Raw genomic sequence first — 26,415 nt, 5'->3', positions numbered from 1 at the left:
CCATACAACAATCCTTAAAACGAGTCAAAGCAAATTGTGTTCTTTAAAATCATAATGGCTTGCTATAAAGGTGTTTTAAGTAGAGCACTTTTATTCTACTCATTTCACATCAAACTCAACATGACTTAATTTGAGAGAGAGGATGTAATGATTCCATACCAATGGCATTCTGGAGGCACAAGTTTACTAAGCTCTTCAAGAGATTTTTCTGATCGGTACTCCTGCAGAGGCAAGATAGACATTTCATCAGATGTGGACATACCTCATTTTAAAAGTTGTATTAGGACAATTTTACAAAGACTTAGTTAAGATACGCCCTCCAGCAGGTCCTTGTTAGATAGATTTTAAAAAGCAAATATGGTCCAAATGCTAAAATTTCACAGATGTGCCTACATGCAATTTTTCTGAAAGACTGAAAGAGGCCCTTTGCATTCTCCTTTATACTTTCAGGGCTTTGTAATACTTAATGGTCATGTTTCTAGACTCAGGGATCACACACAATCAAGTTCTACAGGTTAGTAAAGTTGTACCAAAAATACTGTGTTCACATTCTTAACCCCTGGAGAACTAAGGTAATACAACTCACCTCTAACTCAATTCACAGATTAGAAAATAAACAATGATACGAAGTACAAAAAGAAAGCTATTTTGCCTTAGGCACACACTAAGTAAAGCTGGGTATTTAAAGAATGAAGTTGGTTTTTTTTTATTACTTAGGAAACAATTTAAAAGAGTTGGGGGGTAAAATTCCACACAAAATTGCAGCCAGAGTGATACGTTTAAAATACATTTTCTATGAAATTTAATATTTTAAAGTACTTCAACATTGTTTAATTTGAATGTTTCTTTACACGCATTCTTTTGTTGCTGATTACATTACCCATATAGATGCATAAAATGTTAAAGTAGAACAAATCAAGCACTTCAGAGAAGGCAAAAGACTTGGATGAAAGCACAGAGCTCTTTAATCAAGCACTGTGCAGCTGCACATTGCATCAGGACAACTACTTATTAAGTATAAGAGCATACATAAAAGCAATAATCTCATTTGTACAACAGATGTCGTACCTGAACAAAGGCAACTGTAACAACGATCAGTATTGCCTGTAAGAAAACAAAAGTAGATAAGAGAATTCCAAACAGCAATGAAAGTAAATGATATTTGCTTCTGCCCAGCCATAGTTATTACTACACGTTAGCAATATGGTTTGGAAACAGACTCTCTTGCTCAAAATGACTGGCTAACCTTCAGGCCTGCTAAAAAAAAAGCAACACCATTGTCTATTTGTGCCTATTCAGTGACATTCATGTGCCTTGGTAAGCTGATATTACTAAAAATAACACTGATAACTAGATGGTGATTTTGAAGTAAAACTTCCAGTGCTTGGAAAGTAAACTGTTCTGTGTTTCTAAAAGGTGAGCAAGAGGTAGTAGTGGAGGGAGTTCCATAACACAAAGAGTACAAAAATGTCTGACTGAAGTATTCACTACCATGTTAATTGTCATAAAGCATCAGATCTGGTTTAAATCAAGTAACTAGATCACAGACTAAGAATAAGTTGAAGACTAGAATTAAAGTAGTGAGCTACTTTTTAAATCCCAACAAACAAAATTTCCCTGTAGGAATCATCCAAGAAGAGTAGAAAGGCATCAGTAGTAAGCCTTCCCCCATATCACACACAGCTCTGGTCACAACACTTCAACATAAACATCACGGGGCCTGTACGCATGCAGGGTGAAAATGAGTCAATGAATGGGGTCTATTAGATAATGAGAAGGATCAATTTTGTTTAAAGTATGACCTCCTCCCTCAATACAGTCTCTAATTGAGCTTTGTTATACTAATTGAATTTGTTACTCAAAATTGAGTTGTTACAGTCATTTCTTATTGGCTGGCCTGTACCTTTGAAGATACAATCATATCTTAAAAGTACACCCTTTGTAATTACTAAAAAACTAAATATGACCATTTTGAAAGAGAAAGACTCTTCTAGAACTCTTAACTAAATCAAAGATAAACCCAGCAACTCTCTCTGCCTTACCAATGGAATACTAGTAAATAACTATATTATATACACACACACACAAATATTTTCCCTCTTTCCATTGAATATTGCTACCTGAGTTACACATGCTTCTTTTGGAGGCAGTATCACCTTCTACAGTTCATGCTACCTGCGACAGTTTGGCTCCCCTAGGTTCACATCAACATTTCACAGTTTGTGTCTGTGCGCATCAAGATGCCAGTATCCTCCAAAAGTAAAAATAGATACATCACCTTAATTAATTACAGTTAAATCCCGCCCCATATTGGCATTCAAGTGATATTCAAAGTAAAAGTGGTCACCATTCTGAAGCATTTTTTCAGAAGATAAGATTTGAGTTCCTTACCACAGTGATACTGACAGCATCATCAAACTGATGCATTAAAACACTGATGACCGCAGATGCCAGGAGAAGCATAATAAGGGGATTTTTAAACTGAAATAAAACAGAAGAGTAATTCAGCAATATTCCATATAGAAAGACTATTTTATCTACACCTTAAAAAACATCGAAAAAGAATTGACTCTGTACAGTTCAGATTTTATTTGAGGGTTAGTTGTTTTCAATATCAAAGCTGTTGACCAGACCATATTCAATGGCAACAGAAAAACAGTTTTTGATCCACATTTTCAAAGTCAAAATATCTCCTTATTTGTTTATACTGCATTTAAACACATACAAAAAAGCCTGAAACGTATTCAAAACATTCTTAAGGTAACAACAGGCAGATCCTGTTCCCAGCAATTTATTATTATCAAGGCAATTTCAGAATTTCCAATTCATGACTTCTTGCTTTCCAAGATACAAACTTTCATTTTAGATCACATGCTTTCTTCAGATTTCTAAGGCTAAATTAATAAAGGATCTTGTGTCTACATGACAGCTTGTTCCTAACGCTGTCAACAAGAGAACTCTTACAAAAGAAGTGAATCTTACAATAGAAGCAGAGGACATTCAAGAGCATATATGACAAGCGCATCCAAAGCAAATACATACATAAATGCTACCTAAAACAGGCTTTAATAGTATGCTTCAGAAGCATTCTGATGCATCTACTTGAAGCTATGGGTGGAAAAGTGAAGCATTAGTGCCAGAGGACAGCCAGTATGTAAAGATGCTCCCACTAGCACCAATCCCATAATTAATTATCTATTACTTTAGAACTTAAATGTACTGCTGCTTAGACAAGTTGTAGGAAACATCAACCAAAATGTTTAACATAAATTCCTTAGAAAACTGTTGTTTGAGAAACTGCTTTAAATAACTTTGCCATAATAAGGGAAGCAAAATATTGGCAAAGTAGTGGCACTTTCACACCATTCAGAGATGCTGGATGGGCTCATATTTATAGTAAGTCAATAGGCTGACTCCATTCACACCTCCAATTCATAGGCAATGTTTTTTGCTTTTTCAAATTTTCCTTTGCCTAGCTAGTTATTCACACTTCATATTCCATTTAAGCATTTACCAGTCATACGCATTTGTGCCTGATTTCAGAGCAATTCATGCTCAAGCCACTGCCTATAAGGAACTTTTACTTCTCCAGCCCTTAAGCTAGTTACTGTTAGCAGCCTTCTGCTAGGTGCGAACACTTATTCATGAACAAACCATGTAATCTAAACACTCATTTCTACACCCAAATGAAAGCTTTTTCAATAGGTAAATTAGATGCAAGCTATGGAAGACAATTTCTAACCTAACTTCAGTTTACCCACTTTTATCAGAATGTATTCGTTCTGTAACATGAAAGTTACAGAATAAAGCATAGAATTACTGACCAAATATTAAAACAGAAAAGCAGAAAAGACAAAAATCTCAACCTGGGAAATATATTTTTTCCAGAGAGGTTCATCTTCACTAATATCAAATTCATTCCATCCATGGAATGCCCGTCTGTGACACACTTCACAGTTTTTCAAGCCATTCTGAAGATTAGCCTATTAAAATACACAAAGAATAACACAGTAAGCAATTACACTATAAAGACAGACTTCAAAATAAATCCCAACACTTAAATAAAGGGCCTTAGATTATGAAAGTTTGGCCATCAGATTAGCCATCAGGAAGACAAGTCTGGTGCTACTGTTTGTATGCTGATAAAAGCTAACTACTGTTTTAAAATAATATTTGACAGAAAAAATATTCAAAACAAAATTGACCAAACTAAAGCAGCATCTGCAGTTACACATCTCTAAAAGACTGCTGATCTTCCCTGCAGTAAACTCATCAGCGATCCAAACTGTAGGCGCAGCTCAGACTCTTGAGAATTATGTCAGGAATTTGGCTACTTGGCCAAATGACAGCAATAGCTTCAAAATCTTGAGTTGTCTGTGGGCAATATCTATTATGGTGTACTCCTCAAGCAGTCTAGCATACAGAAGATGAAAGATCATCTATCAAGAAAATTAACCCAAATTCAATGGTTCATAAATCTGTCAATGGGTAGCTTTCTCAACCCCGTTCCTCCTCTTAAAATGGAAGCTGCCAGATCATATTAAGGACATTGAGAATTCCATAAAGAAACAGAAGTGATAGCTATGAAAAACAGGACAGAGTTTTACAGGAAGAAAAAATAAATAAATAAAAATCAAACTCTAGGAGTTTTCTTAACAAAAACGCAATCTCCAAAGTACTGAGAAGCCCAAACATTTTTGAGTTCCCACCCCACTTCAATAACCAATTTTCCTCAAAAACATTAGAGATTAAAGCATTTCAAGCAACAATGCAAAGATCAACATACTTTTAGAAACTGACAATAATTAATATCAATCTGCTTGATAACACATAGGCTTTCAGTGGCAAGATCTGTCCTTAAGAAATGCCAAATGTTTTGTAACATCAGCGCAGCTTTAAGAGATGCAGAATTACTCACCTGCAGAATGCTTGCAACTTCATCAACTGGCAATTCACTTGCTTTTTTTGAGGACAGTACCGGAATCATTGTCTCATTGTCACCATCAGGGATTTGTTCAAGACGTGCAACCTAGAAACAAAACCGAAGTCTGAAGGATGAGGGGCACGTAACATATCAACAGCACATGCCAGAGCAATGCAGTATTAATGCCACTGAAAAAGCATTTTCAATAACCATTTGCACTAAAAAAAAAACAAGGATCTTCAGATTCACTTTATTTTCATGCAGTACCATATGTGTAATTCTAAAACAAAACACTGGATGCTCAACTGAGAGAATTGTATCTGTAATTTGGTGTTAAGCCACAGCAAAGGTCCTTACAGTTACATATATTCATGCTCCTTTAGCTCCCTATCATCCATAACTGGGCAGAAGATTAAATTTCACTCCAGGTTAAATTTCACTCCTTGCTCCTACTTTCTACCCACTGATGAAGTCAGTGTAAGCAGGCATATTTGTGTGTTACTGCAGACAAAGAAAGGAGAAACAACATCAAGAACTCCACAAATAAGGGCACAGATGCATGCGAAGTCACAGAACTTAACTGACTACAGTACAAGAACTTCAAGTCAATGCTATTACAAGAAAACACTGCTTTTTAAGAAATGCAAACATTTTTCTAGTGCAGAATAGTGCTTTAGCAATGCTGACAGCTCAGCTTAGCACTGCATTTAAAGAAACTGAAGAGTTTCAGAATTCTTGTTTATTCCATATTTGAAGCTCAAGCAATGCTCTCGTTCCACTCCTTCATTACCCTCACTCTATCCTGCTGCACCCACAGTCAATTCAGATCTCTTTCACCTCGCTGCTGCCACTCCATTCTCTGGAGCACACCTACCACCTAAGCATGCACACCACAGAAAATGTTTTTTGCATAGAATTTGAATGCGCCATTTAATGCCTTCGTACAGTAAAGGCTTTGAATTTCCTCTGCGGATGCTGTAATACAAATACTTGGTATGAAAATGCATTAGAAGATTACAGCATTCTTATCCCCTAAAAGGCTATGACAGCCTTTATTTTCTATACCACACACAGTTCTGCCGAGTACTCAAATATGATAGCTGCGATTAATTCAACTCCATTCTTGTTCTTCCAGTTGCTTACCTAAGTAAGATTACACCAAGCCTTCATCCCATGGGCCTGAGGGAAGAATGAATGAGGGTAAAAGCACCACAGGTGGAGCACACATGCCACATTGCCACCGAGCTCCTAAACTTTAGCACTGGGTAGGTACTTATTGAATCCTATGTAGACACACTCATGGAGGCCTTCTTAAAAAGTGATGATGAATTCACATTGCATGGTATAAATACAGACCTTTGCCAAAGTTAACTAGAAAGTTACCATTTCCAAACACTTATGTGTTTCAACTGAGACAGATTGAGTTAAAATGTCTCGGGAAAAAAAAAAAAAAAAAAAAAATCACATTACTTTGTGCCGTATCTTCCTCTCAACATTTGTTGAGGTTCTTTTAAAAATACTTGAAGTATACACCAACTGCTCTTGACATCAGGGAGAGAAAAAAAAAAAAAAAAAAAGTATAATTCTGTTCCTAGCAAGGGATATCTTTATGAGATGTAAAGACACAGTAATTCAATGCTTTCCAAAACCACAAGTGGTAACAAGAACTTGCACCAGGCAGGTTACATTATTCTGCACCAGTGGGACAAACATTTGTCACAGCCAAAGTTTTCTCCCACAATACAGCATCCCTCTGCAAAACTGAGCTATATTAGAGCACCTTATACTAGAGCAGCAGAATGACACGTACCTCAGCTAGGAAGAATGCAGACATTATGACTCTCAGCCTTACAAAATACTCTTTGGTACATAAATATTCTCCAGGACTTCACCACTGGAAGTGATGCAACACCACGGTCACCCAGTCTGCCAAGCAGGCATCCAGCCTTTGCTTAGCCATAGCACTACCTGTACTGGTGTCCACAAAGCGCTTGATGCTTGTGAGACTCAGTCCATAGAAAGAAACAGTCACTCAAATCTCCCTTGCAGAATCTTCAGTATATATTGCACCCATGTGCAGGCTGCAAAGACTGAGTCAGGCTCAATGATCCTTGCGGGACTCTGCCACCTTGGGATATTCTATGATTATGTGACCTATTCTGAAATAGGAACATACTCAATTAAGGCTGCTGAGCCTACAGATGGGAACCAATACTTCGTTGAAACACTTCAATTCTCAGGAAATTGGCACTGGAGATGAGGCCTTTTCATTCTTCAGAAGTTTACACTCAATTTACTTTTGCTTCTGCTCCACTTTTCTAGGATCACATGCTCTTTGAACCCAACATGTACCCAGAATTTTGCCACAATCTCCCCTCTTTGATACTACACACTACTGAACTACCAGCTCGTGTTCTTTTCTTTACAGTTTCCACTTTAAATATGAGCATTTGATTTTTGTTGAAAGGAACGCCATAGCTGTGGTATCTGGTTACCAAACTCCACAATTTAAGGCTGAAAACAATTAAGCCTAAGTACTATTTCAAAACAAATCCACAAACCCATGATTTTGACCAAGATGACGACATGCTCAACTAAAACTGAGCAACCAAGCTTTCCCAGTAAGAGCAAGCAGAAACGTGAGCCAACAGCCATTACAAATTTTAATGCTGAGAAATCTTTTTTCTGCCTGTAGTAACGGATATGGCTAAGAGGCTGTCAAGAAATGTGTGGATGTGGCACTGAGAGATGTGGTTAGTGGTATGGAGGTGATAAGGTTGATGGTTAAATCGTATGGATGGTCTTAGTGGTCTTTTCCAAAACTAATGATTCTACGGCCATAGACTCAAACATCACTTTCAAGAAGGCATGCATTTACCTGGTCATTTCTCTAATATTATCAATAGGACTTCAAAAAAGACTACTCACAAGCTCTGTATGGATATCTTTCAAAGTTGACTATCTTTAAACACAAGTGTTAAAATGATGAGGCTTTTCCAAATAAAGCTTCGTTAGCATGGTAGAATTGTGCTACACCAAAGCCTATTTTGACAACTTTTTCATGTCAGATTCAAACAAACAAACAAACAAAAAAACCACAAAGAACAAAAAAACAAACAAACAAAAAAACCCCACACACTGATTTTGAATTCACTGTATTCAAACCACCTCTCACTTTTAAGAAGAACGTTATAAAAACTTTAAGCCATAAATCTAGCAAAGGATGGGAAAAATAAAGGCTCAGAACATCTTTTTACAGCCAGTTTCCTTCACTAGAGCAATATTAGTTATTTTAAGACAATTCTGGATGGATCTCTCAGTTAATTTCTCAAAAAGTTCTACAATCTCTGTGTAGATCAAGCTCTACTTACTGTTCAGAAAAGAACAATTTTACATCCAACACTTTGCCACCAATTACTGAGCCAGTAAGAAACTGATAGTTGTTCCCTTTATCACCATCTTCCAAGATACTAAGTGGGTTAACACTGACAGATTTAAGGCCAAAAAAACAAGGTTGGAAAATCACTTCCCATCTGTTTGTACATAATAATCACATGCAAACAAATAATTTTGCCTTTATTATGCACTACTTCTACACTGCAAAAGAAAGACTTCTTATGATAGGAGTTATTGACATTGGAAAGACCACTGAGATGATCTATCTAGTCCAACCTATCACCACCATACCACTAAACCATGTTATTCAATGTGACATCTATCCTTTTCTTGAAGTCACCTCCATACACAGTGACTCCTCCACCTCCCTGGGTGGCATCAATACTGTCTGCAGCATCTGTTATTGTACCCAACAGAAGCTATCCCCAAACCCACATATCACAGGAGTCAAGCCACATACGGTAAAATCTCTTCCCATCCTGTGATGCAACTCTTTTTCAAACATTTATCTGCTGGTATCTTAGAATGCTTCGTATTTCACCACAGGCAAAGATCCTGTACGGATAAAGGAGCTAAGAAATGGTGCTAGCCAATGCAGCTGTATCAGTTGGGCAGCACAGCTGAAGCTTCTGGAGCAATGATTACAGCTTTCCACTCCTCATTCACAGTTAAACCTACCAGAGAACAAAGAAGCAGGATGCTAGCTAACAAAAATATGCAGTTGCCCCAGGAGGGACTTTTCCTGGACCAATTCCAACATACACACCACTATTTCTATGGCAAGAAACACACATCAGTCTTATGACCACGGAACTGTGACTAAAGCATGTTTATCAAAATTAATGTAAGTTTGTCTGGAAGGTTTGCATTACTGGAAATTGAGAGTTCCTTCCTATTCTTTTCTGAAGAAAAACATGTAATTTGTGTACCAACTAACAGTAATGCAAAGAAATTCTTCCTTCTCATACACTACAAGATTCTGTCTGCCTTCTTTCTACCACCACTGGAGACTGAGTATCAACATCATACCTTTGATGTGTGCAGCAGCAGCTTAGCAGGGATACTCCATAGTCCATTATCAATCAGCAGGGCTCACTGATATAGAGATACTTTACAAAAAAATGTAAAAGGAAAATTTTAGCTCTGCATGCTCAGAGAATGCAAATGGCAGGACCTACATTAACTGGGTGGTCTGAAAATTTTTCAGAGCACTCTCACAACAAAACCTATTTTTAGATAATCTTGTGAGCAAAACACTTTGGCTAATTAGCTAATGCAAAGTACTTCAAATGTTGCACGTGGTTACTCAATTGACCTACAAGTGCAAAATGCAAAGGCCATGTGAAGCAGAACTACTCAGAACAGCAAAGAGAAAGAAGAAACAAAACCAAGATGTTTAAAAAAATACAAAGGCATTTCAGTCACAGAAATTAAAAAGAAATATGGATCCTTTCCTTGAAAAGTTCCACTAGAAAGGCAAGAGAAAGAAACAGCTGAGTTTGGGGACTCTGCTCCTGGCAAGGACTGCTTATCCAACCGCATGAGAAGTCACAGTGGCAAGCTGCAGGTTGGTACAGCCAGCTCTTGGGAACGACTGCAGCACAACTGGAAATGCAAAAGGATGAGAGGAAGCACTGCCTCAACAAGCTTTCCAGTATTTGCCTGCTAACCGTACCAATCACCTGAATCTTTCCATCCCTCTCATCAGCTCCTTCTGCATCCGGCCCATCAGTCCCTGTAAAACTGAATCCCTTTCAATTATTACAAAGCAACAGTGAGTTGCCCACAGATTCTTCAAAGCTACATTCACATTCTGGACATGATTGCTACCAGTGCCTGATGAATGAGCAAAACCTCACTAGAGTACAAATGAACTCAGGCCAGACAAATTCTGTACTGTGCCATGCCCTGGCCAGAGGTCTGACCAATGCCATATCATACTGCATTCCCCATATCAGAAAGGACATATGCTTTTACACCTTACTATCACCTTTTCTGGGTTATTAATTAGTGATTTGCCTTGCAAATGCTTGTGCTTTTCTCACTAGGTTGCAGAAAGAGTCAGCACCTCTTCAGTGTACAACACCATTCCTCCCAGCCCACCCTGCCTCATGAATCCCTTTTCTATTTACCTTTCCCTCTTCACTGAGCAATAGTCAATCTTTAACAACATGATAAAAAGGTCTTTCACTGAAACAAAAGCTTCCATTTTCTTGAATATTCTATACGACCAAACTCTTAAGTAATATATACCTATAGTAATATAGTAATATATTTCTAAAGTAATATATTTCTAAAGTGATATAGAAAACTAGGATCCTATTAAGCAAGTTCTTCTCCTGTCATATGCAATGCAGAGCAAAGTGCTGGAGATGACAATGACAGATCAGTATTGTGACAAAGAGCAGAATTCAGGGTCCAAAACACCTGGTGGAAGACAGCATCAGGAACAAGAGCAGTTTTAAGCAGACACCTGCGTATGTAATGTAATTAAATAACAAGTGCTTACCTCTTTTACACTGTCTGGCAACCTGAAAGCTCACAAGGACAGAGAACTACCAGCCATCAATGAGCAGAGGAGCCCAAGTGCTGGTGCAGAGACTTTGGGAACAGCACCTGGTGGGCAAGGGCTCCACAGCTGTGAAGCATAAGGAAAGGCACTCCATCCAGAATGGATATAACCTTTTCTCTGTCAGTTCCATCAGGTATGAAGCACTCATGCAAGGTCTTGTGCTATCCATCAGCATACAGTAGTCAGAGGTTTTGGAGGTCCAGACCTCTGACCATCTTATTATTCACCTTCAAACTCCCAGTTTGAACAGTTATGACTACGATCCCAGAGAGCTACATTTTAGCAATGACATTAAAAATCTTTTTCACTGGACATTTCTGCAGCTCTTTTCTAGTAAACAAGGTGCTCCTAAAACCTTGAAAGACGTCCCAGTCCAATGGCCACATGACAGCAAGACACAGCAAAAACCCAATTAAAAAAAAAAAAAAAATGCACTAGGCATGATTAATAGTTACAGCAAATCCTAGACTGACTGCATGCCCAGAAGCAAACCTCAGATGCACAGCAGGGCTCCAAAGTGGGAGGCTGGATGCAGAGGAACACAGAAAGAGTTCTCAGACTGCTTTGGAAAAAGCAATACAAAATGTGGTTGTGACTGTGATGCAATTTCCTCTGAAATTCCTCCACATCTCAGCAGGAATTAAGTCTCCAGAGGAATTCAGTAGTTCTATTAATGTAAGGAGTAGGTGGAAATAGTTGAGAGTGATACATACAGAGTTAATAAATTAATAAGTATTGGTAAAAACCAAGCTCACAAACCATAACTACAGATAAACTACAAGTGCACTTTGATGAAGTAAATTTCATTTCTAACACCTTATTATTGGTTTTTGAACTAATTTATCCATATTTTATTGATGGATGTAAAACTGGAAGTTATATTCAAGGAGATTTCATCCATGCAGGCTGCACTGATAGAGCTGGTTGTACCTCATACATGATTAAATCATGAAGATCAGTACTTTCCTGTATTCTCAGCCAGCAATTTCTCTAATGATGGCTCAGAAACCTGCAAATTTAGCTATGAAAAGAGCTCAAATACTGATCAATAAACACTTATAATGGAAGAAGAAGCAGTGGAGATGGGCAAGGGTGATGTGCCCATGAAGCTCAGGAAATAATATAGGGTGTAACTGACCACAGCTGTTGCAAAACAAGCCGACTTCATCAGTAACAAAGGGAACCGAGTGCGGCCTTTGTTTCAGATAAACAGCTTCATCAGTTGAGCAGATCAACTGACTATCGTTGCTGAGCGGATCAACTGGCAGCACCAAATGTTTTCTCCCTCTGTTCGTTAGAAGTGTGAAATTCACCTGCATTACACGGTCCTCATGTGGAATACCTAGAAGAACCTGGTCAGAGAGTACTGGACTCAAATACCTTCACTGGAAAGAGTGCTGCTTTCTGAGAGCAACAGCTGAAGTGCCAACGCTCCTTCGACACAGAAACATTCGCAACCAATTTGCAAGAAGCGTACTTTGTACTGCAAAGAGCTGTCCCTTCCCACCCCCAAAAGGTGGAATTCTGTAGACTAATGAGCCGTTTATTTTCTACCAGGCTCTGTTTGCTCAGGATACCAGCATTACTTTTTGAAGGCTTTGAAGTTACTGTGCACTATCTTCATTTGAGTTGAATCTTTTCCGAAAGTGTGATGATTTTTCACTTCTGGGAAACAGCTGCAGCAGCCCTGTATTCTAATATTCAAAGAAATTTGTTCCTTTTCAACAGCATTTTAGTTTAAACGTCTTACCAGGAGTCTCCACATCAAAGGAAACATACGCAGAAAAGTTGTCTCTAAAAAAGCTAGAAGGAAAGAGACACGCTAATTTGCATTAATGAGTCCTCCCTGCAGAGCAGATTTCTGTCCTGGGAGGTCACATGCTTTCAGCCCATCGCTATTGTGTTACTTCATGGGACTTTACAGAAAAAGGGTGGTATTCAACCTGGCGCAGAGACCACCCATTAACAGAAGGAATACAAATACCCAAATGAGAACAACCTGCTAAGCAGCTCCACAGCCTGAAAAAGCCTGTGCTGCAGTCCAGCGCTACTTCAGCAGCACTTAAGGCCCTCCTGAGGCCAACATCAGAAACGTACCTCTTGGTACATGTTACTTCCGGAATTCTCATCAATTAAGCAACAGAAACCTGAATTCTAAAGCTGACAGGCTAAATCTAGGCTTGCACAACTGAAAAAGTCATAAAATATTTGCTATCTGCTTCAGTCAGTCTAAAGAATACCACAATGCTCCACATAGCATCCAACTGATTTGGGCAATTGACAGGGTGGTGCCCCATTCCTGAAGGCACTCAAGGCCAGGTTGGATGGGCAGCATGACATGGTGGGTGGCAGCCCTGCCCATGGCAGGGGGTTGGAATTGGATGGGCTTTAAGGTCCCTTCCAACCCAAATCATTCTGTGATTCACCCGATAAAAGCTCAATAACTATGTACTAAAAATACTGAAAAATTACTAAAAATATTTAAGTAACAAAACTATATTATTAAAAAATAACTTGTCCAAGAAATATATCTTCAACTGAAATGCATCTTACTCTCAGGACATTACATCTTTTCTTTAAGAAACAGAAAGGAAAGTAGGGCATTAGTTCAACTGAGGATACCAACACAACACCAAAATTGGGCAATTTTCTGTAGTTGCAGTACATACTCCATGGGGTTATCTTGCAAGCCTTGTGAATGATGACTGCCTGCTCTCTCACAGGCAGAAAACATTCCACAGATATTTCACAACAATAACGACACCTTAAGCTGACTGCAATGCTGCAGATTCCATAAGGAAAACTGGCCACAAAACTTCAGACTAAAGCACTCCATCTCTGAGCAAACTGCCTTACCTTCCTTTAGCCCATTTGTGTACTATACATTTGAATCTTTTAAGAAAATCAAATATTCAACCTTTGAATACAGATGAAAAAGACATGCTAGCTAGACTACTTTTGGACACTCTGGTGGCTGTACAGCAGTGAATTCAAATTCTCATTGCCCCAGTCAATGAGCTGCCAGCAGAGTTAGCCAAAATGCAGTGACAAACACCAGAACAATTTGACGACCAAGATATTTGGCCAAAACATTCCATTTTGATTCTTCCTGTTTGAAAAATTCCTTGAACACTGAAAAAAATCTCCTTGAACATTTCATTCGTTTCTCATTACTTATTAATCAGAAGAAGAAAAAATGCAGTATCCTAAGCATTCACTGAAATTCATCAAAACAACCCCTGTAGAATCACAGAATCCTTAAAGTTGGGAGGGACCTGTGAAGACCATCTAGTCCATCTGCCCTGCAGCAAACAGGGACACCATAGCTACATCAAAGTGCCCAGGGTCTGATCCAACCTCACCTTGAAAGCCTCCAGGGACAGGGCATCAACCACATCTCTAGGCAACCTGTTCCAGTGCCTCACCACCCTCACTGTAGAAGACTTAGGCTAGATGTAAAGAAAAAACCTTCCCTCTTTGAAACCATTTCCCCTTTTCCTATCACCACAGATCCTGCTATAGAGCCTGTCCCCTTCTTTCCTGTAGCTCCCCTTGATACTGAAAGGCCACTCTCAGGTCACCTCACAGCCTCCTCCAGGCTGAAGAGCCCCAGCTCTCTCATCTTCTGCTGAGACCAAAGTCTCTGTAAGACAGGACTTGGTCAGCCCAGAAACTCATTACCCAAGAGCTCAGCTGCCACACCTCACTTGGCTCCAAACAGCACAAGCCTCCACTGAAATCCTGATTCACATGAGGCATTCTAGAAATTCAAGGCCAGAAGATTTTGGGCAGAAATACCGGTCATCAATCTTGCCACACTTGCTAACTTTCTACAAGAGAACATTTCAGCTTAGAAATAAGATCACATGGCTCCCCTCCAACAGCCTGCCTCCATCTCTCATAGCTGAACTTCTCAAAATGAAGGATGGCACTGGAACAGCAAACACCAGAACATTTTAGTACCCTGTGGGATACTACCAACATCCCCACAGCATGTGCGGACTTAGCAGCCATGGAATTGTAACTAAACGAAGTCTCAAACAGACACGTTTACTCAGTATTTACAGTTCAGATCTGTTTAAAATAATGAGTGAAACTCCAGGACCTGACTGCTGGTTATACACCTGGCAGCTATGGAATTACTTCATAATGTGACAAAATAATATCCTAACAAAAATCAAATCAATTCCAACTTACAGTTTAAAAGAAGTAAGACCAAGCTGCTGCCAATGCCTTTTAAAAGGCAAACGTAATTCACTGCGTTGATACTCACAATAAGGTTTCTTACAATCAGTATCAAGAAAGCAGCAACATTGTATTCAGGATTTGCTGGTGAATTATGTACGCAGAGGAAAAAAGCGCTGCAGAAAACCTATGACAAAACATTTTAAAAGCCTTTGTAGATTCTGCAACCTGCATCTGCCAACCCATTATCCACTCTATCCCTTCTAATTACTTAGACTAGAATATTTACAAAAACAAATAACTAGAAACAGATGCTTGGCCCATATTTATGCCTTGATTAGTGTATTTTATTTTCCTTCTCTTCCCTGCATGGCAGCTCTGTCATTCTTTCTAGCTGATACTCACCCCACTGCAAATGTCAGTTACTTATCACCTGAACTTCTTCACCAACTCAAAGGCACAACGAATGAAATCTACTCATCTTTATCTTATTCCACACAGACAGCCTCAGCCTCAACCAAAGCCACGGCTACAGAAGAACAGAGTCAATCAAACATCCCGCTTGCACTAAGCAGTGGGAGCTCTCACCCTTTATGCTCTCCAGAGATCCATATGCTCGTTATTTCTGACATGAACTGGATTCTCCACGAGCCCATGCAGCTCCCTAACTCAGCAGAGTGCTATCCAGCATGGGGCTGGGGGGAAGAATGGCTGGGCAACAGTCATAGTGGCCTATGGAACCAAGATCAACACTCATTTGTCAGATTGGACATCAGAAAGAAAGAAAAATGCTCACTTCTCTGTTAAATTGAGTATCCTAATTTTCCTTACACTACTGCATTTTGTAACTCTAAGAGCCCGATGCTATAGATCCCAATGTAAAAGGGCTACGAAGCCAACAAAATAACTAATCACACATTCCACAGCGTCTGATCTCAAACAGATCCCATGACAAACCACTTCCAGATTATCACAGGTTAGTACTGGTATATCTGCACAGAAAAATCAGGGAGAGATGAAAACTATGTCATGATCTATCAATGAAACACACAACAGAGTCAGAAATGACACCAATTGCAATTCAAAAAAGAAGCCTGTATTCCTAATGCAAGGCAAGTGCTACACTGGCAGTGCTATGATAACTAAATACATAACAGGTAGGAAATTATCCACTAGAGTTGGCCTTCAGTGAAGACTTCAAATACCATGGTTTGAAAAAATAAAAAAAAAAAACAACTCCTTCCTCTCACTTTGTCCTCCAAGTTAAATGGAACAGATATCATTTATGCCAACATCAATGTAAAGTACTGCATTCTAATTTTCTCATAGCGAGCCATAGATTGAAACAAACTGCAATCAATGAATACAAAAATTCTTGTTTCACCTACACAGATGATTTATAAAACAAGTAATGCCAAAAGATACGTGAACTGCTGTGATAAGTCCAGTTCCATTTCAGAATTTGGAGCACTTTCCATCACAAAATTCATACTCGTTATTTTGGATGTTACGTTCAAGTATAATTGATGATGCCACTCTGGAACAGTGTGGATTGTTTTCGAGTCCCTGCTGCTCCAGGCATCCTTCCTGGCCTCCACCCCTCCACCAGCCCTTACAGATGCACAGTCCACGGGCATCTGGTCCACAATGTGACCACACTGCCCCCAAAAAACAGAAGCTGCCCGCTGATCTGAAATTGGTCACTTTTCCAAAGCAGCCTACATAAGGAATATGGACAAAACTCACTAGGAAAGCCAACCGTACTCCAAGCATGAGTTAAAAACAACAAAAGTGCGTGTTGCACCTGCTTCAGAGAAAGAAATTGACTCATCTCAGTACTTATCCATTTATCGAAACTCTCCAGAAATTGCCATTGACAGCGTATAGATTGAACTAGCAGTCTGTGACGATCAGCTAAAGCTAACTAGGCCTTACAACTATGAAGACTACAGGTCTCAAAACCACCATGCAACGTTTTTATTATTTACAGTAAATCTGTGCATGTGCCAATTGTTCTGTGTGACTTTAGGAAAACCTACAGGTGGGAAAACGCAGTCCTGACCTCTTCCAATAGGCACAGAGCGATCTGAAAATGAATGCTACAGAAGGCTTGGTAACAAAACAGCACCACTATCTCACAACTGCTATCAGAGCTGTTTTCTCTAAGCAGCTGCAAGTCCTCTCGCCTGTCGACAAATTAAGAAAGAGCTCCAATTCTGAAGCCACAAAACTCCAAACAAAAACACAAAACTTCAATCCTCTAAGTCACAGCCTCACTGAAAAAAGCAAAAACCTTCCTATGACGGGAAATTCATTTCCCCATTATTGCAAGATACATGAATTTTGGTGGAAGTTTAATTAGCTAATTCATTCCAATACAAGAGACAGAAACCACAAAGTCTTGGGACAAAACATTAGCTAGCTTACAGTGACTGTGCCATACTGCTTACGAAAAATGAATTATGGGATGAAAACATCAGTTTTCCAAATGGCATTATCAATTCTGTCCTTGGATATTGCTCCAAATGTAGAAGAAAAATCTGCCATTTCTTGCTCAATATTCAAACTTTCAAACATAGACTTGGAAAAAAAAAATAATAACACATTCTATCTTCCTCAATCCTTATTCTATAGTTCAAACTCTCACCTGGAGAAAATACATTAATGATTCTGTCAGGGGTGCTGAAATGATCTAGATGAAAGCTGCTAGCATCTAGCTGGCTCAAAATGTCAAACGGATAGAAAAAGAAGAGCTCAAAAACACCGAGAGGACAAAACAGACAGTAGACAGTTGTAAATATGTCTGCCCAGAAGCTCAATTATGAGCTGGTGGAGGTGGGGGGGAAAGAGTGGAGAGAAAACAATGCAAATGTTAAGAGAATCAACTCTATTTTTCAATTTGTGCTGAAATTTAGCTTTCATACAATACCCAGGAAACTATCCCATTTTGCAAACTTTCAGTGAACCACAGCAACTATTTCATCCTTTGAAATACACGTCTGATCATCTTATGATATATTTTTCCCCTGGACTTAGCTGTATTTTTATGTCACTCCTATCATACAAATCTTACTCCTCATTTTGAAATATAACTGATTTCTTCCAAAAGAAACATAAGAAATGCCATCTCTGTGCTACCAGCCTTCAGCAGAATTAGAATGGACCACACTGTACCACACAAAACTTGATTATATGTAATGTCATATTTACTTGCTAATAGAACTAAAAAGGCATTAGAAGTCTTCCTGCTTTCAGTTTAGGCACACAAACATCAGATAAATACTTTCTCCCTACATGTATTTCTTTTCAATTGTATTAGATTCATTGTTCACCTCCTACCCTGAGATTCAGTCATTCAAAAGCCTTATTTAAAATGCAGCAACTTTAATGCAAAGGCACTGACACTGCTTCTGTCAGCTAACTGAGCTCCCAAAGCCAAAATCAGTCTTCTAGAGATGTCCCCCCTACACAGACATCACAACTTCTAGCTGACAAGTTTTGTGTTCTTTATGACAAATACTCTCTTAGAAGATGTGATCAATAGCACTGATAAAATTCTAGCATTTTTCAAGTTATAAAAATGTCTGAGATGCAGAACTATAACAACCTATGGCATTTTCAACCTACGTTGGATTTTACAACAGCTTTCCAGTCACCGGAAACAGAATGATATCCAAGCATGGAAACCCACCAGTCTACCCCAAGAAGTCCAATCTAGGCTACCTGAGTTGGACCCTTAAGGAAGCATCCCTGTGCTTTAAGCTCCTCAGGTTCACATGCATCCACAACAAAGGAAAAACGGTGGCCACCAAGAAATTCCATCCAGTATCTCCGAGGAATAATGACAACAGAGATCAGAGAAGTTGTGGATGCCCCTTCCCTGGAGGTGTTCAAGACCAGGTTGGATGAGGCAGCCTGGTCTAGTATTAAATGTGGAGGTTGGTGGCCGTGCCTGTGGCAGGGGAGTTGGAGATTCATGATCCTTAAGGTTCCTTCCAGCCCAGACCATTCTGTGATCTGTGATAAGGGGACTGCTATTTCATAGAATCATGGCATGTCTTGGGACCTTACAGATCACTGAGCTCCAACCGAACCACAGGCAGCGCTGCCACCACTGGACGTGGCTGCCCAGGGCTCCATCCAACTCGACCTCGAGCACCTCCAGCTTACATCCATAATAAAGAAAACTGTAATTTCAAGAGATTTTACAACATCCCCAGTCAACTCAGAAGGAAAGCAGCGAAGCTCACAGTCAGCATCACCAGTGCAAACTGGCCTTCAAAGCTCCCAGAGTACACACGGAAACCCAGCATGGATAACATGAAATAACTCCCCAGACTACACCAGTCCCAAACCAGACGAGAACACATATCACAGCAGTCCAAAGGAGTGACTTCCCACATCGCATAGAGACGGCAGCTTTACACAAGCTCGTCCAAATGGCAGCACATTAAGCTTCAGTTATGCTTTTAATGAAAAAAATAACTGCAAAGAGGGCAAGATTAAGTGCGCAGAAAAATATTTCAATGCCAAATACGATTAACGCTCCTCGATTTAACCACGAAAGACGAATTTCTTCCCATCATCTAAACAGCACCGAGCCCAGAGGCCCCTACGGAGGTGAAACGAGGCACGCTCCCAGCACAGAGATCCTCTCGGCTCCGAGGCCAGCGGCTCCGGGGAGAGCTTTACCTTCATTTTCCATCGAAATCGTACGTGAGTCGAGAGTTACAAAAGTCTTTAGCAACAGCGGCGCCGGAGCGGGAGCTGAGAGCTGAAGAGAGAGCCGCCCCGAGATCCCCGGCAATCACACCGCTCCCTCTGCCCCCACCTGCAGCAACATCTGCAAGAGAAACCAGCGCTGGAGAAGGGCAATCAAATAAAATAATCGAGAAAAAAAAAAAAAAAAAGAAAGCCGGACCCCGCAGAACCCCTCACGCCGGGGAGCGCGGAGGCTGCAGAGCGCCGCGGCACGCAGCACAGAGCGCAGCACAAGGCGCAGCGCGGCTCAGAGCGCAGCGCAGCACAAGGCGCAGCGCGGCACGCAGCACAGCGCGCAGCCGCCGCACCGCGGCCGCTCCCGCCAGCGCCTCCCGCAGCCCGGGGAGCTAAAAATAGCCCAGCGCCCGCCCCGAGCTCCCTCAGCGCCGGTCGGGAGGGAGAGGAGAGAGGGAAGAGAGACGCGAGCAGAGGGAAGGGAGCGTCCCCTCGCGGCTCGCTCGGCCGGCCCCGCCCGCTCACCCCACGGCGCGGGGGCCGACGGTGAGGGGAAGCCGAGGGGAGCGGGCGGCAGCCCCCGGCCGCGCCTCTCACCTCCGCGCCTCGGGGCGGCAGCGCGGCCGCATCCCCGCTCCGCTCACTTCCGCGGGCGGCGGACGAGGCGGGGCGCGCGGCGGAAGGGCGGGCGGTCGCCTCCGGTCCTCCTTCCGTGCGCCTGCGCCCCGGAGGCTGCCGGGCTGGATGAGGTCGGTGCTTCGCAGCCTTCCGCCGCGGTGGCCGGGGGAAAAGTGGTCCCGGCGTGGGCTTCGTGTGAGGCCCACGCTGCCTGGGGTCGTGCCCGGGCTGCTGGTGGAAGCTCAGCGCTTGCTTTTTGCAGCCAATCACACAAGCACCAGCCCTCGTTAGCAAGTACCACGGAAAAGCTTGGCTGATTAATTTAAATGTCGCTAAGAAACTCTTCAGTCAGAGGGCAGTGAGGCCCTGGCACAGCTGCCCAGAGAAGCTGTGGTGCCCCATCCCTGGCGGCATGCAAGGCATGGCTGGATGGGGCCCTGGCAGCCTGATCAGTGAGTGGCAGCCCTGCCCAGCACAGGGGTTGGGGTTGGGTGGGCTTTGAGATCCCTTCCAACCCAAACCATTTCATGATTCTGATTCAACTCACTTTACCAAGACCTGCAGAGGAACGTTACTTGAAGCCGCAATTCCAACACTCAGCACCAAAGCACTGGAAAGGGTAAAATCATCCCTGCTCAGATCAATTTATATTTAAGGGTAATGAATGTAAGGTAGGATGCACAGTGCTAGTAACAATGCTTGTAACAACAAAATGCATTCAGACTCTCAAGGTCATAAATCGAATGGAGACACGCTAATTGTAGGCTTTACATTGCTTCTAAAGGAGTGCAACAACATGGATGGAGAGGCACAATCCCATTGACAGCTGATGATTAACGACCTGTCGCCTCTGCTTTGTTTTTCTTAAGCAGCAGAAAAAACCAAAATCCATCTCTGTCAGTTCATGAGGAGCATTTAACAGAAGATTATAATTTCAAACATTTTAATTAAGCCTTCTGGACCGTAACAGCATGTTTCTCAAATCCCTCAGCCAAACATGGTCAAGTTAAATAGCTTATTTCCTCTTTTCAAGATCTTAAAGCTCAGTTTTTGGGTGTTAAAATAATTTGTCTGCATACAGATAGGTAAATAAGAATCAGAGCTGCTGATTGTAGCATGGGCCCTAAATACTTGCTTTTAGGAAAACAAGGAGGCAACAAGCAGGTCAGCTGAGATTGCTTAATGCCTAATTTTAGACTTGTCCCATTTATTTGTCATGTTACTCAAATATCTCCGTGGTTACTCCACAAAATAGCCCATTACAATTAAATAGCACTGTCACTGTAAGTTAGGCTCCAAAAGCACTGTTTCCACTGACTTGTGATGCCACTTGTTAGCTCTACCTGTGACAGTGGTACCATTGGCATGTACAGTAAATTTGGACTTCTTAGCACTATGCTAGAAGTTTTGGGGAGAGGACTGGAAGGGAGATCTTGGATCTTGGTTAGTGAGCTTATCCAGAACTGAAGCTATTGAGATGTAAATAACTAGAACAAAATCTGACAAGTAAGAAATATCCTTCTTTCACATGTGAAAGAAAGGAAGGAAAGGAAGGAAAGGAAGAAAGAAAGGAAGAAAGGAAGGAAGAAAGGAAGAAAGAAAGAGAGAAAGAGAGAAAGAAAGGAAGAAAAGAGAGAAAGAGAGAGAAGAAAGAAGAGAAGAAAGAAAGAAAGAAAGAAAGAAAAGAAAGAACAAAAGAAAGAAAAGAAGAAAGAAAGAAGAAAGAAGAAAGAAGAAAGAAAGAAAGAAAGAAAGAAAGAAAGAAAGAAAGAAAGAAAGAAAAAGAAAGAAAGAAAGAAAGAAAGAAAGAAGAAAGAAAGAAGAGAAAGAAAGAAAGAAAGAAAGAAGAGAAAAAAAAGAAAGAAGAAGGAAGAAAGAAAGAAAGAAGAAAGAAAGAAAGAGAAAGAAAGAAAGAAAAAGAAAGAAAGAAAGAAAAGAAAGAAAGAAGAAAGAAAGAAGAAAGAAAGAAAGAAAGAAGAAAGAAAGAAAGAAAGAAAGAAAGAAAGAAAGAAAGAAAAAGAAAGAAAAAGAAAGAAAGAAAGAAAGAAAGAGAAAGAAAGAAAGAAAGAAGAACGAACAAAATTTAAAAAAGGAGAAAAAAGTCAAAAGCAAGCACTATGGTATAGTAACAACTGAAAAAAAAAACTTCATCTCTGGGACTTAGTCTCTTTCATATTAGTGTAAATCTGCCAATCATGCGTTCCTGACTGCAGCCACTTCTGCATTATCCTAGGACTGTTTCCATCCTTGGGAGCTGTATTACTTTTTCTACCGTACTGTGCTCCTAAGTGGCTGTTTAATAAACAGTACTTGTATTTTATCTCCATCTGCTGCTGAATAAAAAGAAAAACCTGACCTTAAGGTGAGCTTGATACACAAGAGTATTAGGAGAGCCTTAACGTCCTCCAAGGAGATGGCAAAGTCGTTATTTAGCAAACCAAAACATTGTTATTATAATGCAATTGTAGAGATAAAAGTAAAAAATAATAATAATAAAGGCTTTGATTACAGTAACCAGCTGTTGGCCATATTCAAACTGCAAGAATGTGTGTTAGATTTTTTTAATCTCATGTAAAAAAAAAAAAAAACCTGCAATAAAATGCTAGCGTGAATTATCCAATGAGCAAATGTGTCTCTATCAACCCAAAATATAAATAATTCAAACGAAAATACAGAAGAATATATTAAAATATTAAAGGCCAGAATACCTCTAACCATCACTTTTGAAATCTCTTTTAAAAGAAAGGTAGTACTTGAAAGGATACACAGTACTGATGGGTTAGGGGAAAAACAGACTGCTCACCTCAATGGTGATTGTGTCAGCATCGGCCTCTCTCTTGGCTGCAGACCTGAAAATGCTTTCTAACAAGTGAACCTGCTGACAATAGGTTTGCATTTATGAAATTGGTTGCATGAGTGTTCAATGCCAGCTTAAGCAGCCAAGTGCTCTCCTTGCCGTGCCATTGCGGGGTTTCCATGCCATCCAGTTCCGCCTAAGTGTTTTGTGTCACAAAGAAAAGAAGAGTTCTGTCATTCTGCCACACACACATACCCCTCTTCATCTTTTTACCCCCAAAATCTTACCATTTACCTGCTGTTGATGCCAAAGTCAGAACTTTGCTTCTGCAAGCGGCTGTCAGCGGCAAGGAGCCACCAGATAATCTCAGAATGACAAACGTAGGTGTTAATCAGAGTGAGGTTATGTGAGGACTGATTCCTGTCGGAAATAGCCCAGCAAATCAGTAAGCAGAGGCGTCTCTAACTGAATCAGAAGTGGTTTTGCTGGCACAGTCAAGAGGGTGGTGGCACTGCCACGGCAAGCATACATAGGTACTTTTTATGTTCCTGTCGGCCTTCGGAGATGAAAATTTGATAGAATGAAATAGGATATAGGTTTTTTTTAGTGTAGCTAGACAAAAAAAAAAAAAAAGCATCCTTTTTTCCCTGCTGAATGAATCTAAAGGTAAACCAAAAAGTTTCAACTGCTTTTCTATTTATTCAGAAGAAATTAAGAGCCTCTGAAAGTCTTGGAAAAATTAATAAGTGACATTCCAGATAGTATCATTCATCATCTGGATGGGAAGAAAGGAAAGTTCTGTCTAATGTCATTCAACGGATAGGCCCTCATCTGCAGAAGTTCATATGCAAGCTTAACTTAGCGTTTGAGTCTTCAGGATCACAGTCAATTCATCTTGGCAATGCCCTTGTGCTACATATAGCACTATCAGAGGTAGTAAAATATATTTTAAAACACAGTAAGGATAGCTACAATGGCATATTTCACAGTTTGGAGATCTGCTAAATTCTTTTAAGGCGTAACTTTTCTGCTCTGAAGTGAGCTTCCAGATCTCTTAAAAGATTCTTTTAAGATACATTTGTTTAAATGCTGTCAGAGTTGAGTAATGCTAATGAGGTCTACTACAGATTTTGTTAATCTTATGGAAAGTTTCTTTATAAATTGTCATAAGAGATAAGCATTTTTCTGAGTTAATTAATATGTGAACCTTCTGTCAAAACACCTACTTGCTTACTTTGCTTTAGGCATAATTCAACCTGTGCTCAACAGAGCAGAAATTAGCTTCTCTGGAAGAAAAATTACTTTCTGGTAAAATTGACTTTCCTTTGATTTAACCTTACTATTTGTCTTCTTTCATCTATCTGTTAAAAACTCAGCAGCGTTTTTACAGTTTTCTGCATAGTACCTGCGTGACTACAGTCAGACAGGGGGAGGATGAGACCACGTCTTCCCATTTCCATACCCTAAAAATCATTTGTCACTTGTAAAGCCTACATTGCATATTTCCTCCCCACATCCTTTCCATGTGCACTGTCCAAATGATAGCTAATTGGAAGTAATCATCTTTTCTCCGAATAGAATTCTCTGGGGGAAAATCCATGCCAACTCCAGCTAAAGTTTGAATGCTTCATATGTGTTTATGTATAGAATAATTGAATCATAGAATCACCAAGTTTGGAAAAGACCTCCAAGATCATCCAGTCCAACCATCCACCTATCACCAGTATTTCCCATGTCCTTCAGTAAAACATTTAAACATTTCTTGAACACCTCCAGGCTCAGTGACCCCACCACCTCAGTAGGCAACCCATTCCAGCACCTGACCACACTTTCAGAGAGGTATTTCCATTAGGAAATACGTTAGTCCAGCCTGAGTCTCCTCTGACGCAATTTGAGGCCATTCCCTCTCTTCCTGTCACTAGTTACACAGAAGAAAAGGCCATGGGAGAAGAAGTATGTGTACATATTTTCAACAACAACAACAAAATTAATGTTACCAAATCTAAAAACAATGAAAAAAAATTATATCATTCTTTTAGAGGAAATAAATACTCATTTTATAAATCTGAGCATGTTGAGATGTAAGAAAGGTAGTTGTATTTTCAAATTACCTTAACTCAGCCTTATCTTGACACCACGCAATTATGATAATTAAAGAACTTTGGTTTATGGCATTCTTAAATTAGTTTTCACTGACTTTTAAAGCATCATAAGATTTAATCCTCTCATCCCATCCTTAAATCATGTCCCTGCTGGTGTCCCACATTCAGGGTGGGGGTGCGGCCACACCGCAGTTTAAGTTGGCATTAAATCAGGCTTTTGGGATTCTCCTTTTGCTGACTCTTAGTTCTGTGCTTCTTCTGTGCTGGCTTTGTTGATTACCTGGTTCAGAGAGAACCATCTAGCTCATAGGAAGCCACCCTCAAAGGAGGCATTACTGCTGAACTCCCAGAACTGATGCAGGAAGGCAAAGTGCGGCAGAGGCAGGACAATAGGAGCTCCAACCTTAAATCCAGTTACACTGTAGTGAACATACACTGTAAGTCAGAGAATCTAAGAAAATGTGGTTTAATTATCCTGCTCAGAAAGACTAAGTTATTCCTTTTCTCACTATAGGGCTTAACTGCTGTCTCTCAAGCCTGTATTTTGTCTTCTGTATTTTTCTTGATACATTCAATTTATCCCACATGCTCTGTACTCACCTGCCAGTCTCTTCCTTCAGTCACACTCTTTCAAAATAGTTAAAATACTGATTGTGTATCGTTCACAGAGGTTTTCCCTCCTTCATTTAAGGCTCTTCAGCCGTTTCTGTTTTACTCTGTTTTCAGAGTTGACTACTCCAATAACAGCTTCACTGCCAAAGTGTGAGCTTTCAGGAGGTGTGCTTCCATCCTATCTATTTTGGCTTCAGATTTCTTAAGATGATCCTACTCATTTTGTGAAGAGTAGTTTTCTCTTGCCTGCCAAAGGCAACCAAGAAATTCATCTAAAGAGACTGTGCTCTGCAATTGGAATATGCCGTGAAGTTACTACTGCTGGAAATGTTAGCTGAGACAGGCTACGTTGGATGCCTGCTATGGGACACTTGCAGCACAGCTCTCAATATCAGCTGCAGCTACAGTCACATTACAGCCCACGTACAGCAGAGGATGGATACATCTGCTCCCTGATAACATAAAGCTCACATGTCTTTATGATGGATTATTG

The 26,415-nt window shown here is 40.3% G+C and overlaps 1 protein-coding gene across 4 annotated transcripts in view; it reads right to left on the bottom strand.

The window, feature by feature from the left end:
• ATP2C1 (ATPase secretory pathway Ca2+ transporting 1) overlaps positions 1-26,415 on the bottom strand; it is a 63,655-nt gene that overhangs the window by 24,916 nt on the left and 12,324 nt on the right. The window contains exons 1-7 of one of the 4 annotated variants that reach the window (XM_085226447.1): positions 20,391-20,523; positions 19,770-19,920; positions 4,919-5,029; positions 3,867-3,983; positions 2,392-2,481; positions 1,069-1,104; positions 160-221 (exon numbers count right to left, since the gene is read on the bottom strand). In XM_085226447.1, coding sequence (XP_085082573.1) covers positions 160-221; positions 1,069-1,104; positions 2,392-2,481; positions 3,867-3,983; positions 4,919-5,029; positions 19,770-19,775 — 422 coding nt within the window. In that variant the 5' untranslated portion in view covers positions 19,776-19,920; positions 20,391-20,523. Of the gene's footprint in view, positions 1-159; positions 222-1,068; positions 1,105-2,391; positions 2,482-3,866; positions 3,984-4,918; positions 5,030-19,769; positions 19,921-20,318; positions 20,334-20,390; positions 20,524-26,415 lie in introns of those variants that run through there. The other 3 variants (XM_085226448.1, XM_085226449.1, XM_031553960.2) reach the window with 3 other exon arrangements.

The sequence above is a fragment of the Meleagris gallopavo genome, chromosome 6, assembly GCF_905368555.1.
Source record: "Meleagris gallopavo chromosome 6, MGAL_WU_HG_1.1, whole genome shotgun sequence".
Taxonomy (NCBI): domain Eukaryota; kingdom Metazoa; phylum Chordata; class Aves; order Galliformes; family Phasianidae; genus Meleagris; species Meleagris gallopavo.
Note: the sequence above shows the minus strand (reverse complement) of the source record. Positions and strands in the feature narration are given on the sequence as shown.